Raw genomic sequence first — 21,293 nt, forward strand, 5'->3', positions numbered from 1 at the left:
GATGTTTTTAGAAATTATTGTAATAATCCCCCAATTTTCTTTTTTAAACCAGCCAAAATTGTATGTACTGTAAGATTAGTCCAATTGGGCGGGGAAAATCACCCAATCTTGCAAAAAAGTAGTCAAATTGAGCGAGAAAAACTGCCTTATCTGGCAACACTGCCTGCGCGTCCTCGGGCTCTAACCTCAGCGTAAATCGATGAGACGGCTCCACCGTCCTCCCATTGACTTCTATTGTAAAAAATAGTATTTTAAAAGTAGAATATTTTAAGTATGAAATACAAAAAAATAAAGAAAAGAAGCCCGCAATTCGAGGCTAATCTGAACCTTTTAAAATTGGAATGGAGTCTCTATGTGAAACATTGACGAAGGAGATTAGTCCCAAAGGTGCCCTGGCATGAAAATCTCACTTAAGGAGGTTTTCTAACATTAATATGAGTTCCCCTAGCCTACCTATGGTCCCCCAGTAGCTAGAAACGGCATTAGGTGTAAAACTAGCACTTGGTATCCTGCTCTGCCTATGAAAAATGAAAGCTCAGACTCTGTGATTTCGAATTTTGCCCCACATGTCGTCATAAGGGGCCAAGTTACCTCCCCTTCTCTGTTTTGCCCGCCCAGAGAATTTGGCCCGCCAATGAGACAATGAGCTACGACTGTTGTGCACTTCTTTGTTATTTAGATAACCGTTCTGCTGTTGGTGTTATGGCGCATAACACGTCAGGTTCTCTGACGTCTCTGGTATTTCCACAACGAGACTCGTAGTGGGGGTTATCTCAGCCATGGTTGAGAAGGAATTGGGGGAAAGGAACTTTGGCTTTGGCTCCCTGAAGAATTGAACCTAGACATGGAAGAGAAAGGGATAGTTGCCTGCGATAATCTCCCGCCGGAGCCCCGCTGCCCGCTGCCGAGGCACCACCGCCGCGAGGCACCACCACCGAGAGGCACCACCACCGAGAGTCACCACCACCGAGAGTCACCACCACCGAGAGTCACCACCACCGAGAGTCACCACCACCGAGAGTCACCACCACCGAGAGTCACCACCACGAGAGTCACCACCACCGAGAGGCACCACCGAGAGTCACCACCACCGAGAGTCACCACCACCGAGAGGCACCACCACCGAGAGGCACCACCACCGAGAGGCACCACCACCGAGAGGCACCACCACCGAGAGGCACCACCACCGAGAGGCACCACCGAGAGGCACCACCGAGAGGCACCGCCGCCGCGAGGCACCGCCGCCGAGAGGCACCGCCGCCGAGAGGCACCGCCGCCGAGAGGCACCGCCGCCGCGAGGCACCGCCGCCGCGAGGCACCGCCGCCGAGAGGCACCGCCGCCGAGAGGCACCGCCGCCGAGAGGCACCGCCGCCGAGAGGCACCGCCGCCGAGAGGCACCGCCGCGAGTCACCACCGCCGAGAGGCACGACCGCCGAGAGGCACGACCGCCGAGAGGCACGACCGCCGAGAGGCACGACCGCCGAGAGGCACGACCGCCGAGAGGCACCACCGCCGCGAGGCACCACCGCCGCGAGGCACCACCGAGAGGCACCAACGCTGCGGGGCACCGTCACCGCGGGGCACCGTCACCGCGGGGCACCGTCACCGCGGGGCGGTGGTACCTTGGCGCTGCCCGCTGGCCGCTTCCGAGACAGTGGTGCCTCGGCAGCGGGGCTCCGGCGGGAGACAATTGCGATCCATCCGCTGTAAAAACAAGCTCATGCTACCGTGGCCGCAGGCTGCTCAGGGCCACACCAACACCCTCCACCTTGACCCGCCTCTAAAAAACGGCACGTTTGTGGAAAGCTCATTGTGGGACTGGCTCGCAGTGGCTGTAATTCTGCACAAAGGCTGAATTCTTGAACGTCTTCAAATACTGCATTAAGCATCTATTAAGTAGCATGCAATGGGACCTTTAAGAAGAACAATAGTTGAGCGCTGCATACAGCACTCAACTACTAATAAGAAGAAATGAAAGCTTTCGTACCTAATAATAACATTAATAGTAATAAAAGTAATGATGACAGTAATAAAAAAATTGACACACACATAGACATAATAATAGTAATGATAATAGTAAAATGGAATGAGCAGTGGTTGAACACTAGAAAAGGGCAGGGGGTTTCTCATATACGGAAGAGGAACATGAAACTGTTGAATCTGTTAAGTAAAGGTTAGGACAGAACATTCTGGACACCTATTATCCGATCAAGCAGATGATTATTGATTCATAACCTATCCAACCACAGTGGTGACTGTGACCTGTTTCTGAGTCCAATATATGTATTACTAGACTAGACTTTTAGGTACATTTCCAAACGACTGAGGATAAGGCGATGAATGCTTTCCATGGATTGCATCATTAAAATGCAAATTGAAGCCTGACATTTTATGACTAATGCAAGACTCATGCATGTACATGCAAACACACACATAAAGGCACACTTAGACAGACGCACAAAAAAAAAAACACACACACACACACAGTTGTTGACATGGTAAGCTGTTATACCTTAGTCTGGAAGGGCAGAGGTTATAAGGAAGTGGCAGCATGGTGGTGGTTTGTTTACCTTACTGTTCAGCTGATCAGTCATAATTATTCATTGTGTCCTTTGGTAGTATCTTCGTTATGTTTACATACTTTTAATGCTCTTCTAGGATAAGACCTCTATGTTAACATCATATGGTGTTTGAAATAGGTTTGAAATAACACCTTTCTAAAATATGTTAAAATAGAACACACACACACACACACACACACTATGAATAAATGTGTTGCATGGTCTGCTTTGGTGTTGCTCTCCTCGATGATGCCATACTACTCTTTGATCTGGACATATCTTATTAACTACCATGGCAACTAGAAGATATTCAACTGAAAGGAGTTACAAATTTCTGGCTTAGGATCTGCAATGCATTTTGGGATTTGTGTCATTTCATTGCACCTCACCAAGGGCGTGTGGGAATAAATAGATAATGAATACATTGTTAAGAAGAATATACATACTAAGAAACACATACAATATCTCCATTCATGTTGAATTTGACTATACAATCTCAAAGGAACTGGTTTTGACATCTGACACATTCATACTCATCCTCATCTAAGAATTGAAGTCTTATCGAGTGGATGGAGTTGGGTTGTTAATTGTCAAGCCAGAGGAGTGTGTTCAAGTGCAAGTCGACCAATCTCAGCACAGCATTCAATCACTGCCGATGACATTAATATTCTGGAAGGATGAATGATGGCAACAATTATTGAATTATTAACGTGTGTGTGTGTGTTTGTGTGTGCTTGCGTGCGTGCGTGTGTGTGTTGTGTGCATATGTGTGCAAACACGTTGGTGTGGATGTGCAAGATAGTGTTTGTGAGCAGAAAACAGACCAGAACAGAACAGCAGAACACGGAGCAGCTCTGGGGTAATTTAGGGGAATGAATGAGGAATCAAAATAGTCACGAGGCGTCGACTCAGAGATGAAACGTCTCCTGAAACAGTGTGGTCTTCTCCGATAAGAACATCATGTGCTTCACGATGTCACCAGCCCAATAACCTCTCACAGTCCCTCTCCCTCCCTTCTCTCCTTCCCTCACTCTATCATCTCTCACCTCTCTCTCTCTCTCTCTCTCTCTCTCTCTCTCTCTCTCTCTCTCTCTCTCTCTCTCTCTCTCTCTCTCTCATTCACCCACATACTCTTGTCTACACTTTATCCCTCTCGTTGTGTTGGTTTCTTCTTCTCTCTTTCTCTTTCATTATCTCTCTCTCTCTCTGTTATTCTTTCTTACCCTCCCTCTATCATTATGTCTTCTCCGTCTCCATCTCAGTGCCTATCATTCCCTCCATCTATCTCCATCTATTTCACTAGCTCTCTCTATCATTCGCTCCCCTCTCTCTCAATGCTATTATCCTGGTCATGGTGAAAAGGGTTTTGTGGTTTCTGCTCCATGTGTAGTCGACTCATTCCCCTCACAGCTATTTGAAGCATCATCAGGGAGGATGACGTCTTTCAGCCAAGACTAGCTGTAGCCTCATCAACCTCATTCATGTCCTACGTTCTAATGAATGCTCTTTGTTATTTTCCTGTCCTTCTGTTTGAATCAAGATTAAATAAGATTGCATTACTTTATTAATCCCAGACAGGAAATCTGGGTATCACAGCAGAAAGGAATGGACAGTATAGAATATCATCTAAATTAAACAGAATATTTAAAAGTGTAAAAAATACAAATATGATGTTGTTGGTTTTTTGCAGTATTAATGTGAATTCAAACAAATACATTTAGGAAAATCGAGGTAGACATTATTAACATTATTATATGCTAAATTATTGAAAAAGTGTCTTAGTGACTACATTTCCTGTCATATAAAACAACAGTGTTGATAAGATGCATGGATTGTTCTAAAGCTGGATTTAAGTTGGAGTTTGATTAACATTTGGACTTATGGAAATGATATTGTTAATTGAAAATCATGTCATCAAGCATCTTTACAGTGTGGTTTCAAACAGGCTCAGTCATTAAGAAGGTATTTGTAATGGTACTAGGTGTCATAGGTGATGGATTTGACAGCAGATGATTTGTTTATTTGTTTTCTCGTTTAAAATGCACAAACCTAAGGCACCAAATTAAGAACATGATTGCACAACCCTCACCCTGGCAGCAGTGATTCTAATCCCATTTCTCCGATCTTCCCCCAAGGGAACATTAACTCGCGCACGAACCGAACTCAACCCTGAATATCTGGACCTCCGCCCGAGAGCTGAGCTGAACCCCGAGTACTGGACCCCCTGCACCCCTTTAGTGAGTACCCCTATAGTCCTCCACCTCCCACAAACCTCATCCTTCACCTGCCATCTCTTTGATTGCTGCTGGCCAATCAGCATCTGCTATCACCACCTCTCTAATTAACAGCCAGCCAATCTGCTGTACGTGTCAAACTGGGTTCCAGATTATTGTTTTCCACTCTTTTACTGCAGTCTTTAGAAGAGGCAGGTGTGAAATCCACTTAAGTCAGAAATAAACGTATAATAAAGTAAGATAATTGCCGTTGAAATTTGTATGACGCAGGCATTTAAATGTCATGCAAATTAAAGCAGTAACTTGGTATTTGACTCTGTTCTTGAAAAGTGGGAACAGATAATTCTTTTCATTAGAATCATTCAATCATGCAAACAGAACCAATATTTTCCTTAATTGAATAAATTTGCCCTGGAAATGATCCAAAATGCCCTGAAATGACTAGTGGGGCAAAAAAGCCATTGTTAAAGTAGTGCATTTCCTACCCTGATTCACTCCCATCCGAACCCCAGAAACACATCCCACCAGCTATCTCCTGGGTATGTCCTTAGTCTACCTTCCGTTGCTGCACACCACCTGCCCCTGTCCGGTCTGTCCTGTTGCACGCTGCCAGTTAGAGCAGCGCACGGAGCCGTAACACGGTGGCGTTTTAAGGGGATAATACGTATTTGTCTCATTACCTGGAGCGGAGCGCCGGGTCGTCTACAGGGAGACGCTCTGGCTGCTGTGTCGACACTCTGGAGCTTCTTAATGATGTTGTTTGTTCTTCTCTTCACTGCAAATATTGGAATCAACAAAATGAGCATGGAGAGGCTTCCTGGAGAAATCAGTGCTTATGTCCACACGCTAGTCCCGAGCATAAGGAGGGTGTGTGTATGTGGGGGTGTGGGTATGTGTGTGTGTGTGTGTGTGTGTGTGTGTGTGTGTGTGTGTATAGGTGAGGTGTACGTCTGTACATATAAATATATGTATGAAAGAATGGATGTAATTATGCCATGTGGTTTGATTCCACATTGTTGAGGAAGGCAGTAATAAGATCATTTGTTTGTGAGTAATGTGTGTGTGGGCGTGCACAAGCATCTGTGTGTGTGGGCGTGTGTGTACACAAGCATCTTCGTGTGTGTTTGTGTTTGTGTGTGTGTGTCTGTGTGTGTGTGTGACCTCCAAGTGATATGATATACAGAGCAAGATAACCTTCATCTTATCTTGAGTTAATAAAGTCAATATTTGGACGGGAGATGATTTAATGAACTGAATTCACAGCGGCATCAGACACACACACACACACGCATGCATGGTCACATACACGCGCGCACACACACAAACACACACAGACACACACACGCACACACACACACACACACACACACACACACACACACACACACACACACACACACACACACACACACACACACACACACACACACACTTCTGACAAGCAGATCTATTGGGTTGCACAATGATTTTATTGTGTTGCTGTTCATTATTTTCCTCCCAGTGTCATTCTGGAGTGTGTGAGAGAGGGTTGAAATGGGAGAACATCACCACCACTACCAATACACCAATACAATAACCAAGCCAACACCACTGCTGAAACATAATCATAACAAAACCACATCACCATCATCCTGAACACCAACCGTCATTAAAAACACCAGCACCACTTCCATCAATACCACCAGCACCACATCCATGATTGAGCTCCAGAACCAACCCCAGCTTCAACCAAGTCCATAACTGTTCCATAATTGCATGACATTTCTTCAGGAGAGAAAAGTGTATATTTGAAGTTAAATCATAAAGTAGAAGACCATCCCCTGGCGCCTCTTAATTCATAATAAAAGCCGTTCTCTGATATTCTCTCCAGTATGAAAGGAAATTGCATGTTGCACAAGGTTCTGTTTTACCCGGCGTATCGCGCCTTCTATTGTTGATGTTCACTTTCTAATTTGTGACAGACTGTTGTCGGGGCCCGAGGCAGACGCAGACAGAAGAAAGTAATTTAAAGCGACGCTAGGCCGTGTTGTTTTATGGTTGTGTTAGAGCAGTGCTAATGCTCCACTGATAGCTACACAACTCCTCAACATGTCTTTCAAGTAGAAAGCAAGCATCCCTGGACCTCTGGAGCACTCACTGTTTACTCAGAGCTACTTGAAGGCCTTTCATCCGCTCCTACTCCCTCCTGCTGCCTCCTGCGCCGCACGGTCAGGCCATTCACACACGTCGAGCGCTCCCGGAGAGAGGGAGTCACACCTTATTTGTATACACTGTGATGTATAATTCGACTTTGACTGTAGACAGTTTGGCGTTAGTTTGAGCCTGGAGAAGGTGAAGCACCCGGTTGGAACATTGTTGTCGGCTTTCTGAGGTAGTTTAGAGAGGGTTGTGTTTCGGGTGTGATGGATAACGGTGATGGTTGTATTATTTAATATTGATCTGCTATTGATCAGTTGAACTCTTCGGTCCGATGAGATCAATGCCATGAGTCTACGATGGTCGATTATTACAAACATGCCAATTTGCATGGCAAAAAAATGAAGGAAAATACAAGAACAAATAAATAAATGTATCTATAATGGTCAATAATGCAATAGTGTAGCATAAACTAATAAGGTCTATCTCAACCGTCTGTTAACATTTATTTGTGTAGAGTAGTACAAATCTACATTTGTACTCCTCTTGTTGTTTATTTAGACATTTCTGTATACTTTTTTAGGAGTTGTATTCTTATTTAGAATTGTTATTTTTTGAATTGCTGTCGTGCACCTTCTGCTCTGACACCCAGATGTACCGTATGTTTTATCTGGAAGAATATCCGTCATATGGGAAGAATGGAACTGTAGGAGGCGGTGTTCTCTTGTAGTATCTGAGGTAGGGTGGTTGATGAATAAATCTGTCGAATGGGCACTACGGCACAGTACGAAGAAGTTCACGGGTAGTTTCTGAGATGAATAAATCTGTCAAATGGATACTACGGAGCAGTATGGAGCAGTTCTTTGGTAGTTTCTGAGATGAATAAATCTGTCGAATGGACCCTATGGAGCAGTATGAAGCGGTTCTCTGGTAGTTTCTGAGGTAGCGGGGCGGTGGTCTGTGTGACACAGTGATCATTTGACTCTTTACTTAAGTCTGCACCCTCAAGGTCACTTCTGCCATTAGACAGCCCTCTGCTGCTTTGCCACTCCACTCCAATTCCTCTCCTCCCCTCCTCTCCTCCCTCCACGGCTACTCTCCCCTTCATTCTCCCTCCTACCCTCCGATTCCTCTCCCCCATGCCCCTTCTCCTCCCTCCTCGCCCCCTCTCTCCTCGTATCTTCTCTCATCTCCTCACCTCACATCACCTCCCTTCACCTCTCCTACCTCCTCTCTGTTGCTGCTCTTCTCCCGTCTTCTCATCTTTTCTCCTGCCGTTTCTTCACCTCTTATCTTCCCCTCCTATTCTCTCTTCTACACTCCTCTCCTCTCTCCTCCTACTGTTCTCCCTCCTCTCGTCTTTCTCCCCTCCTTTCCGAGGGATCGGGTGAGGCTAAATTTAACTTCACAGGAACCGAAGCTGAGGTGGAACGTCTCCTGATCACCTCAGCATGGCGTGCTTCTGCCCTCCCTCCTCTCCAAACCCCCCCCCCCCCCCCCCTCCTCCTTTCTCTCCGTCCCTCCACTGTGTTTCCTCTGCATCTCTCCAAACGGTGTTTTATTAACAACAGAGCTGCCAGCCTGCGATAACTGCTCACTCCTGCGGGCGTGCAGAGGCAAGGGCACTCCATTACCCCAGCAGAGATGGATGGGCTGGAATATTGTCTGCAAGTGGAGAGAAGCTTGCCAAGACCTGCCTTAGTCTCGTGCTCGTCAGTCACCCTTCCCTCTGAACAATGCTACTGAGTGGGCCGGCTTGTTATGACACACAGCTATGCTACCGGCATGGCGCTGGGTGTGTGTGTGTGTGTGTGTGTGTGTGTGTGAGATTGTGTGTGTGTGTGTGTGTGTGTGTGTGCGCGCGTGTGTGTGTACGTGCATATGATTAAAGCTCAAATGAGTGATTTAAATCTCTATATATATTATAAAGATCTCTATGTATGTATATATGTATGTATATATATATATACTGTGGTGTTATTGGTGCAATGTGTTTTTCAGATTCTCTGTGCATGTCGTTATTTGTGTGTCTACCTGCGTGTGCGTGTGTGTTTGTGGGTGTGTGTGAGCGCATCAGGGCTCCAATCGGAGCGAAGCTCAGGCAGTGTGCCAGGTAGACAGAAGGACGGAGAGGGCAGATATTAATTGGTCTCCTAATGATTGGCCACCTCTGTCTCAGAATAGCTGTCCTCTTGTGTCGCTGCCAATCTATTTAGTAAAGTTCTCCTGCAGAGGACGCACTTAATGGCTCCACGCATCTTCAGTGGCGAGCAGCTGCCTTCGCACAGGGGATTTAAACGACTAAACAAACCGGTCGCCTGCCAGACGCTGGAAGATTGATTTGACAAAAAGGTCAGCCTTTTGTCATCGTCACCCTTGAAGAGCATGTCTTCGGGTGTTTTAATGGCTGCGGGTGAAGTTGAGAGAAAAAGAGAGTCGTTTCTGTACTCATCAATGACGGTAGAGAAGTGTGCCTGGCAACACTTTAGCTAGAGCAACACCTAGTCCAGAAACACTTCTGCTTGAATCACAGCTTGTCTAAAAAGACTTCAGCTACAATCCTGCCTGATTCAGAAACACTTCAGCTAAATTTCTGTCTGGTCTAGAAATGCCTCAGCTTGAATCACGCCTGGTCTAGAAACACTTCAGCCTGAATCACGCCTGTTACTGAAACCATTAACTAGAACAATACTCTGGCCCCGTCCCCACAGAGCCGAAACGGGCGAAAACAATCCGATTTCATTTTATGCGGTTCAGGAATATCTCCGTAAAGAAGGATTCAATGCGAAACCGCATCGAGCTGTAGAAATGCTGTAGTAAATATTCAAGGGCTGGTTCTCCACAGAAAGAAGTGGAACGCATCAAGCCTGCGCGCATACAGCCTGCGCGCAGTATACAAACATTCAGTCACGAGGATATTCAACCTTTTAATTTGAGCAGAAATACTTTTTAATGTACAGTTAGTAATTGCATTTATCAAGGGGCTGTATTTAAAGCTACAAAAATAATGGGAATAAAAAAAATTATAAAAAATTCAACGCAACTCTGACGTCGCCCTGGTGGGGGGCTAATGACGTCATTGTTTGCGTTTCAGGCGTCCACACGAATCCTTACACGAAACCACATAGGTCAGGATAGACTTGAAAACACCCTCGGACATGGTTTCAGAAATGTGCGGTTTCGGAACCCGGATTCGCCGGCTCCGTCTGGACGGTCGGCCGAAACGCACAAGACCAAAAAATCGGCTCTGTGTGGACGTGGCCTTAGTCTAGAAACATTTCAGCTAGAACAACGTCTGATCTAGAAACACTTCAGCTGGAACCATGCCTGGGCTAGAAAAAACGTTGTCAAGACTTACATGATGGCATGGTTAAGGAAAATGTTTGTAATTTATTTTGTTTGTTCAGGGTAGAGAGTATGAGTTGACATGAAATTTGCTCATTTAAAGTTTAAAGGAAAAATTTACTGCAAAATATATATATATTTTTTAAGAATTCCCTTTTAAAGGGACCGTTTTGGTGTCTTGTTTTTTAACAGGGTGGAAAAAAATGACAGTGTGTGATAGTGTTAAATAATAATTGTACCAAAACAGGTTAGAGAGATTAGTCTGGTGTGTTTTTGTATGAATCACTTCCAGTGTCATGTGTCACATTGTCTTCTTGACGAGGCAATAAAATGCATCAAGAAATCGGGTCATCATAGTTTCCATCAGGGTAAGCAATTCTGAAAATAATGGTATTTTAAAAAGGAACAACAGAAATTTTTTACCACTGTCCTGAGTCACAAACAGGATTAGCAAGAAAGCCAATATAATGTAAACGTAAATATTTGAATAAAATATTTTATGCAGCAGATTACTGTTATCTAGCACAGGTGTCATTTTCAACATGCAGTGCCAGTTTGAAATTTTCTCGTTGAATGTGCCTTAAGCAACAATATAAGAAATGAAGCTGAATTATGAAAAACATTTCCAGAAGACATGGAATTGTACTATTTTCATATAGCCCACAATCATGCATCAACAATTTAAATGTTTTTTTGGTTGTTATATTTGCAACATGGGCTTAAAAATTATAATTACATATGTCCCATCTTAAAACACCATTTTCAGAAACTAATCCAAAAACATATTTGAACTGTGAGAAATGTAATACATGAGAATATATGAGAATGTTGAAACCATCCACATCAATATCTTTAAGACATGTACAGCTATGCAAAACCATGTGAAGGCGATGCATACAGGTCACGATGCATACAGGCCACTATTAATTGATCCCATTTCAGAACACTGCTTTCTCCAACTAATTGAAACATATTTGCACTGGGAGGAGATGCCCAAAACAGGATAAAGTGCAAAAAAAATCAGTAGTAATGATTATGCTGCCGCATTGCGCTGTGATTTTTTTAATAATAATAAAAAGAAAAAAAAAAGAAATATATATATATATATATTTTTTTTTTTGAGTGTGCCAATGATTATGCTGCCCCGTGCCAGTGGTGGCACGCGTGCCTAGGGTTGCCGACCCCTGATCTAGCATGTTCTAATAAATAAAGAATAAAATGCATGTTACAAATTACACACAAAGCCTTAAAATCTTAATTAACAAACATACTAAACCAAATGATAAAAAGATAATTGATAACTCTGTCTGTAATCTTGCAATAAAGACTCCCCTTCTCCATGCCGAATGTTCCCACCAAAAGTTTTTAATTGAATCAAAGAGTCTTGTGAGTGATGCCTGTTGTTATCTTGTGGGTTTGAGAGGTTATTAAAGACGGAACATATCATGTTGTTTGTTATCCCAGCTCTCTAATAAACAGGCCAGGGGGAAGGCTGACATCTGTCTGCACACCTTCAATCGATTTTTGTGCCATTTCACCACAGACATCATTACAACAATGCAGAGAGAGAGAGAGAGAGAGAGAGAGAGAGAGAGAGAGAGAGAGAGAGAGAGAGAGAGAGAGAGAGAGAGAGAGAGAGAGAGAGAGAGAGAGAGAGAGAGAGAGAGAGAGAGAGAGAGAGAGAGAGAGAGAGAGAGAGAGAGAGGCTCACTCCGATCCCCACTCCGATCCCAACCGTTTCCTTTTTTTGAGAGTTTCCGACAGACATGTTTCCAAAAGTGAGCAACAGGGAGAGATGCCCGGATGTCTCTGGTCTGGTGTTTGTCTATTTGCATTAAAGATTAGGCAGTTTGGTGTTAAGATAGTCTAGCGGTTACAGTGTTTGACGGCTGAACGGTTCAGGGTTTCGATTACTAATCCCTAACCAACTGTAGGCATCCTAGGGGAGCCAGATCCCCTAACCCCTACCTGTTCCCTAATGGCATAGCTGAATTTGCCTTGAGGTAAATCAATACATGACTTAATAGAAACATCACCATTCAAGGTCTTTCCTGTGCGTGTCGACACCCAACCGGGTGTGTTGTGCTCGCTTCTCTTCTTGGAAGGACCTACAATGTATAGCGCCGAGACTTTTAACCTCACGACCCAATTACTACCAAGCAAGGTTTATTTTCTGGTATTTTGTTAATTTCTTACAGCTGGAGCACTACTTTACACACACACAAGGCCCCATGGGGTGCTGCCAGCGGAGAGTAGATTTCACTAATTGGAAGCAGAGCCGTTAATTGGAGCTACGGAAGGCAGAGTCGGATCATGTGAGTCGTCCGCTGGGAAATCTGCCCGTTCAACCCCATTTTCCAGCGTAGACGTGGTGTTTTTAAAACGCGCAGGGCAACAGTTTGTTATCGCAATCAAATGACCAGAATACACAATGCATTTAGAAGATTGGACAAAACAAACACATTGTGTAGGGTTCCCACACAATGGCCTTGTGAAACTACAAGTAGAAATACATAGTTTCGAAGAGTATTGTTTTGTGGTTATAACTTTTGGATCAATTAGTAAAGTTGGGCACTAAAATAAAATATCAGCGTGGATAACCTGTCCTTGTAGCAGCTTCTGCATCTTTGATGTCATTTTCCTTATTTTCTTCTCAGTGCTCAATGTGTTTCTATGTTTTACCCCTAATAATGCAGAACTATCTCCGTTCCTTTCACCCTCTATCCTTTAATCGCAGGTAAGGCGAAATTAGGATGGAATGCCCAATCCACTGCCACATCCCACTCACATTTAGAAGTGATGAACACTTGTCTTGAAAATCAAACAAACTTCAAACAACAATATCTCCCTGCACTTTAACATTGTCTTTATAACTGATTGCTTAATCTGGTCCTGATTCATCTGATTGGCTTCCATCACATTTGTTTTCATTGCCCCCCCCCCCCCCCCCCCCCCCCCCCCCGAGTTGCTTAACCCTCTCCCCCCCCCCTCCCCAAGCCTTGCTGTCGCTCAGCCGCCTGCTGTGCATCTTGGGAAATAAACTGTTTGAATTAATTGCCAAGTGGAGGGAGGCAGTGGAGCAAGACGTCACCATTTCTGTTGTTCCTCTTGGAGGAACATGACTGACTTCCTGTCTCAGCAGGAAGTTATACCTTGCTTTTCCTCTTTAATCTGGTAACCTTAATGCGTACCCTAAAATAATCACACTATCGTTCACTCTAACTCCAATATTAACCCTAACCCTAAAGGCCCTTTGATATCAGACTGAATGATTTGAAATAGCAAACGAAATGAAAAAGACATATGGATTCACCTCTCAGCCATTAGTGAAGACGCGCTCGTGCTCCATCCTTTTACCAAATGATCTTATGTATTGAGAGGATTATGACGGAGTTCTACTTTTTAATTCAAGTGTAAAATAGTATACTGAATGGCAGTTTGCCGATGAGGGGGATTATGATAAGTGGGTATGAGTTCTCTAATTTATCCATGTTTTGGAGAGACTTGATTTTAAGGTTGTTTTCCTGTTCATTACTAATAGTAGGCTTCCACCCTTTTGGATAGCTGGTATCCAGTGTGAAACTGTTGCAGACAACTTTACACCATTGTGTTGTCCAAAGCAACCGTTATTCAAATACAGCAGTGCAAGTAAATATTGGCTTGAAAATCTGAATGCTATCGCGATTAATGATTAATACATGTAACATAAATGTAACATAATTATCTGAGAATTGATGGATGGATGTTGAGAAAAGTAAAAAGGCATTTCAGCACCTCTGCATGTCCTAAAACTGTAAAATGACCATGGTGACTATGAGAAAGATAGCTGATGTGATGGGTTAAACAGATTTATTCACAGATCCATGAAAAACCGATCTTGCTGCAATTAATATGTATATGTTGCTTTTTTTTAAACCAAACATATATCCCTTTTACCTCAAAATGTCCAGGCCGAGTGATACATTAGATCGTCCCTAGGAGTTAAGCCATTTCAGTTTGGGTTTAGTTTTAAAGCAACAAAAGGTTGTCGGTCCTCTGGCTGATACTGTCATAAACACAACAAATGCTTAGTACCTCAGGGCAAGCAGTGCGGAGGCCGTTCAGAAGAACCTCAAAGTCTGCCGTACAGCAGTCCACACACTTCAATGGCCCGGACACAGTGGCTATAATAACTTGAAGCTATGGAACTGGCTTGTTGACAGATGGGGCTGCTTTCAGTGTTGTGGAGCTGAACAAATAACATGATAAGAAGAAACGAGAGAGAGAGCCTTGATCTCTCTGTCCTTTTCCCAGAAAGAAGCTTCTAGTTATGTAACATCTGAGCTGACCTATCTGCCCACATGGATCTACATTACCTGTTCCTTCAAACACACTGTTGGCAACTCGCTCATCTTCAAACACAAGTCGCACATACATGTTTATATAATTCATGTGTATTTTGAAATATAGTGGTGTGTATACAATGTTCTTGTGTATTTCAAAGAAAGTAGTAAGAAAATATGAAATATTAAATAGTGCCAACCTCTAAGGATTTCTAGGTTTTTGCAGAAGAAAGAAAGGCTTTTGCATCCGCATGTTTAATTCCATTCATCTTTCTCTTTGGTCCTGAATCAATATGGAAAGAAAATAAGTTTCTATATTGCTGAGTCTATATTGCTGAGAGGCTTTTTTTTGTTGCTTTTTTCAATGAAAGCAGCCAAAGTAGATTCAACCACAAAGAAGAGAGCTCTCAGAGATTGGTGAATGGGTCAATGTGAATACTCTAAAATTAAACATTTAGAAAATTGAGATTGAATTGAAAAAGTTTATGCGTGTATGTCAGTATTTATACACTTCCCACTGATAACATATATGTGGCTGGACTGTGCTTTACTCACAATACAGTTTACAAGAAGTAAATATACCGGGCATTGCACTTTCTTTACGTTATATTTGTTTTCGACAAATTTGTATCGCTCACATAATCTGTAAAAAAATTAATGTAAAGTTTTCAAATCAACACATGTTTACTGGCTACAGTAGATATACACGGTTTCTCTTTGGTAGAATATGTCCATTATGAAACAGGAAATAAGGCTTAACTCCGCCCCTTGCAGTTCTTGATTCCGAGCACAGGCTCATCACCATCACCCCCAAGAAACTCTGCTATAACGTACTACGAATGCTGGATCCGAGATAAGGCGTTTCCAAACACAGCACTTGGTGTTAACCTCTTGTTAAACCAGTGTCATCAGCAGTAGCAGGGTAAACACAAGAGGCACCCAGCCTCGAGCGCCATACATCCTTTCTAGTGCTTTATTTTTAAAGCTTTCGCTTCCAAACCCAAAGTGAGATGAATCGTTCATTCTGAACACACCCGCTGCCCGTCTCCAGGGCTGTTCTGGTCTGTCGGGGATCGAACGTGTGACTTCTGGTGTGCTCAGGCGACCCTTCTGTTTACCCCTCCCTCCCCTCCCCTTAGGGTGTTTTGCAGTAATGATTGAAAATCATTTCAATAAATCAACATTGAATCCAAGTGGGCCGTCACATCACTTTCAATCACACATCAGACAATCAGCGCTCAGTAATTATCGCACAATATTATCATAATGTTATTATTAATATTACCATGTTATTATTATAATATTTTTATTAGGGCTTGCTCAACAATGTCTACAGGTTAGAATGCCGATATTGTGTACTGGTATTAGCCCAATGGTTTCTATCAATGTTCAAACCCAGCTAAATCAATAATTGTATTGAGTGTAACTCAATCAAATCTGGATTGTTGCTGGCATTCCGTTAAAGAGAGGACGAACAACTGTCAAAACAAAAGTTATCGAATACCAAATTTAATCTCAAGGAGTTTTCGTGTAGTCCTTTTGGGGGGGCACAGTTTTTGGTAGTGACTCATCTAATGAAAAGTTAGCCTTTTCATTCGATACTTTAATAACTAGCCTGTGAACATGATTTCTGCCTGAGTCACGTCAGATAGATTTTCACCAGCAATTGTGGTGAGGACCACAACTCCCATGTTACTTCACTTTACACGTTATCAAACTACGTATATTGTTACTGTTTTGATAGATACCCCTCATGTCATCATTAATTAAATAATCAGATTAATTCCATTCAGAAGCCTAAATAAATTGACCCAATGATTCCTCATACTGGACCCAATCACATACTGTAATTAAACCCAAAATCCACCTTTGACCAATCACATATCTACTTAACATACCTAAAGTCCTATTGTCCCCTTGATCAATCACATGTTAAATATACTAATGAAACCTTAAGTCCTAACAACCAGTCGACCAATCGAAAGCCCTCTGAGATACCCAGTCCAGAATATCCCAACCCATCGGACTCATAGCCAGCAGTGAATATTTAATGAAAAGGGCAAAGAATTAAGAGAAAGTACAAGGGGTTCAATTAATAAATATAGCTGCTCATATATGTTTATGAATATAGAAATAAAATAAAAGTTGAATCTCCTGTGGTCATCCTCCATAGACCTGCTGCTCTTTGAAGACATCATTAGCTGCTTCTAACAGCGAGCTGACCCTAAAACCAGCACCTTAGGGCCCAGCCAGACGAGTGCGGGCCCGGCCGCACGCTGGATGGATGAAATAACACTTTGAAGTTGATTTTCCATTTGAAGGATTATACACCCGGGAGTTTGATTCATGCCCATGTTCTGTCCTCAAGGCTATGTGCTTGTGTGTGTGTGGGTGGATGGAGCTATCCTTTCGCTCAAGTTTTCTATTTGTTATTTACTTATTCTGCGAGCGGAACAATGATCATTGTGCCTGTTCGGGTAATGAGCAAAACAAGATGGAAAAACAACATTTTTCTATTGTTTGTCGGATGTCTTTGCTGCTTTCTTTGCGTGTTGTTGATTTGAGTGAATGATGTTCTGGCACTCTTGTGAAGCCCAGGAGGTCTAGGATCATCCCCCCTAGGCAGGGCACTTTACTGGGCGGAACTCCAACATGAGCCTCCCCGACCGACAACTCTGGATCTCAGCTCACATAATACAATCAGCCTGTTCACTGGATACATTGTTTTCCACTTTGTCTCATATATCTATATATTACATATATAGATATCATCCAAGACAGTTGGCTGTTTCAACGCTGATTAAAATCTCGCAACAATTGTGTATTTTTATTATTGCTAATCCTAGAGTTTAGTCATCTACTAAGGGAATGAAAGCTGCATATCTGGTAATCCGCCACTGTCATCTGCCCTTTCGGCTTGATTGGCCTATATCAGGAAAACATGTTTGGTTTGGATGAGGGGCGGTAAACAAAGCCAACATTACACCACAGCCCGCGGACTAGCTTCTGCTAAGCAGCGGTGAACGCTTACTAAAAATAGTTTGATTTAACATTTTCATCCATACACTTTTCAAATGGAATGTATGATTTGCCAGGAGTCAGTAAACACAGAAATAAATAAGGTATGAAGTGTATGTATACTGTATATCCTATGTATATACATACACACTTTTCAAAGTTTTCAAGGATCTCTACATCAGTATTCTTTCTGTCTTCTGTGTCGTGAATTCTACTTTTCAAATTTCGAATTTTGCCCAAAACCCTCTTCAGTTGTACTTTAAATACATCAAATATAAGCAAAACATATGACATCAGAAAAATATCGACAACAAAAATAAATTTGAAAGTAGCTCACATAGAGAAAAGAGACGGCATTTCCACGCGAGCATGCGGCATGCGCAACACCAGTATTCCACCAGTACATCTCCATGACAATGCAGCCTTTGTGCACGTCTGCATTGTTTTGGTTTACTCAAATAGCAGAGGTGCTCATTGTTTCCAATATGGTAATGCTGTTTCTCCTGCAGGAATACCCGCTTTGAAGTCATCTCTTTGAGTGTGTTGTGGTTCACGGAGCTTTCTCTTGGGCTTGGCTCATCTTTTTAAAGCTAATTTCTCTCTTACCAACCTTCAGTAGTCCTAGCCTGACAGGGATAACCTTGAACCATCCGAACAAAAACACCTCCACCAGCCCCAACTCCAACACCAACCCCATCACCGCCTCCTCCTCCACCACCACTACCACCCTTCAACAGCACCATCCTCAATAAACCAACACCAACAACACTCCACCACACCACCAACCCCACCTCAGCCCCAAACCCCCTCCTCTGGTACTCTAATTTGATTGCAGTCTGAATCTTCAACACAGCATAATGTAGTGATCAGTCAGTAAGTACAACATACCCTCCGATAAACATCCTTTATATCTACAGATTATATCTCTGGATGGTCTCTCATCATGGGTTATATTATGGAAGGTAGTTATGTCTACTTCCCCAGTCTGAGGACATAGTTGAGTGGATAGATGCCAATAACTTTAAACCTTATACTGATAATGCACATAATTACATAGTGTCCCAGTTGTAAATGCAGGAACGGTTGATTTCAGCTTAATTTATAGTGTTGCGTTGCGTTCTCTGCATTTAATTGCTCATTCTTGGCATGCGCCACCCGGCTCCGACCCGCTTTCTGGTTTTGTAATTTGCTATAGAATCAAGCCATGACTTGTTGCTGATACCAACTGGTGTATAACAACGGATGTTACATGTTCACTGTCGTGCATCTCCCCGCTCAGTTGTGCATTCAGCTACTTGTATGTAACCGTTGACAATTCGCTTGGCTCCCAGATGTGTTTGGAAGACAATCACTCGGCTCCCCCGCTGAAGGAGGTTCGGTGTGCGTTCAGCACAGCTAAGCGCTCAAGTGTTCGCTAAGATGAGTGTTTTGTTCCCGACGATCGAAGCCTGAGAAGCCGTGTCACAGGCGCTAATTGAAATCTTCCACAGATGTGATGAGTGTTATCGGAAATACCTTAATTTGCGATGTTTAGGCACCTGCCGTGCTGTTTCTAAGAATATTTTACTGTATTGTGAAGCTATACAACTTATTCAAATAACTTTTTCAAATCACTGCTAGATGGCAGGAGAATGGTATGAATATGATCGCTTTACGCTGTCTCTTTGACCACTCGCGTTCCAGCTGTAATCCTGTTTGACTGGATCTAGAAACAATCAAGAAGAGAGATGCGATTTTAGAAATCTCCCAATGTTTGTTTAATGGATTACATTTTAAGTCTATCCACTTATACATCCATTGTGATTCCAGTGTAGAAAAAAACTGGGGAGTTGCCAATCACAAATTTTTCTATTATTTTATCTAACAGCTTGTGGTCAGTATTGGGGGAAAAAAACAACATTGGTTGCGTCAAGTAGTCACTTGTGCTAATTGATTTTAACGTGTGTGTTTCTGCTGTCTTCCATTTCTGAAGATACTGCTAAAAACTGCCTGACTGCGGTTCGATGTCATCGTCGCCCCACAGAATTTGCTCAGGAGTATTTTCCTCTATCAATCCCACTAATGTCAAGCAATCTTTACAGCCGGATCCTCTCCACGGCGGGCAGCTAGTGCTGTGTTTTATGTCGATTTTATTCCTAATGAGAGTCAAACTGCTCAGCTGTTAGCAGACTTGTGATGGCTCAAGTGGCACATGTCTCCTGTGAGGTGTGTGTGAGGTGTGTGAGGTGTGTGTGGATGGGTTCTGCATCTCTGAAAGTACCTCAACCGTGCCAAGCCAACAGCTCCACGTTCTCTTGCAGCCCGTGACGTCCCCGGAATCGTCCTGGCCTCATTTCAGCGCTAAACAAACCTGCGACTTATTGTGGAGCTCACTGCAGAGAGAGATGGATCATGAAGTTAAAACGCAGAACGACTTTCACTGTGTTGCTGTTTCACGTTGCTTAGCTGTTGTTGTTTTTATGGTGGCTGTCTTCTTTACTATTTACTATGTAGTTATTTAGCAGATGCTTTTATCCAAAGTGCCTTAGTTACTGCATAAATTCATCTTGGTTTGTTCGTTTGTTGGCTTATCGCAACTCTTATTTTTTACGACAGCTCTTCAAAAAGACTTTAGGCTCTTCGTCGACTTGCTGTTTTTCCATGCTATAGTTGTGATATATAAGAGTTAATTAAAGAGGTACATTGTGGTGGGTGTGTTGTTAACACAGTTATCCACCATGGTGTTGTTGTGTCACATAAGTCTAGCATTGTTCTCTGTAACCTGTTGATATACGGCTAATACAAGTAAAGGTTCACTTCAGTGTTGAGAAGCGGGGGCAGCAGGGATTCAGGAAAACAATGAAACCAATGTATTATCCTGAAAAACAAGATGATGCAAAGCTTGCATTGTTATCCTAACTAGAACAAAAAGTCATTGTTGGCGTATTATGCCTTAAACCTCATACGAGGTGCGGGAAGGATAAAGCAGCATTTCCCCCCTGAATTAAAACTACATTTCCCATGACATCTGCTGCGTCCTGCTGAGACACTTAGAGTCCCTGTTAAATAGACTCGCTAGCACTCATTATTGATTTAAAATTATTTACACATCTAAGAATGGCATCAAACTTAACCTATGTTTGCTTGTTTATGCTTCAACTTTATTTATGCCATTCTGGCACCTATCGCCCTCCCAAATGTCCCTGCAATGAAGAGATCCCTCTTCTGTATCCTTTCTCAAGGTTTCTTCACACTCAATTTGGGGAGTTTCTCCTGGTCATTTAGGGGGCTTAGGGGTAGGGGGCTCTTGTATAGCATAAGCCTGTGATGCCTTTTGAGGATGGAACTGTGATTAAGGGATATACTAAAACAGTTGACAGTCAACCTCATGGCAGTTTTTTGCATTCATTGAGTCTTTTGTGGGGATATCTCTGATGTTAATTGCAACTACATGTGGTTCCTTTCCTGGGTCTTAGCTGTAAATCGCTCCATGGGAGTTAGCTGGGGGTCCAAGCATGGAGGATTAGGCCCAATCCCATTTCTACCCCTTCCCCCTTCAAAACAAGGGGGAGAGGTAAGGGGAAGGGGTAAGGGGTAGAAATGGGATTGGGCCGATTAGTCTCTTCCTGTTGGAGGGGTGTTTGGGGCTGGGCAAACAAACTGAAATTCGGTGGACACTGGAGGGTAAATAATGTCC

At 43.1% G+C, this 21,293-nt stretch overlaps 1 protein-coding gene across 2 annotated transcripts in view; it reads left to right on the forward strand.

Annotated features, from left to right (window-relative positions):
- pcdh9 (protocadherin 9) overlaps window positions 1-21,293 on the forward strand; it is a 166,640-nt gene that overhangs the window by 48,023 nt on the left and 97,324 nt on the right. For both annotated transcript variants that reach the window (XM_030377706.1, XM_030377707.1), the window contains exon 3: window positions 4,698-4,799. In XM_030377706.1, coding sequence (XP_030233566.1) covers window positions 4,698-4,799 — 102 coding nt within the window. The remainder of the gene's footprint in view (window positions 1-4,697; window positions 4,800-21,293) is intronic.

Source organism: Gadus morhua, chromosome 14 (assembly GCF_902167405.1).
Source record: "Gadus morhua chromosome 14, gadMor3.0, whole genome shotgun sequence".
NCBI lineage: Eukaryota > Metazoa > Chordata > Actinopteri > Gadiformes > Gadidae > Gadus > Gadus morhua.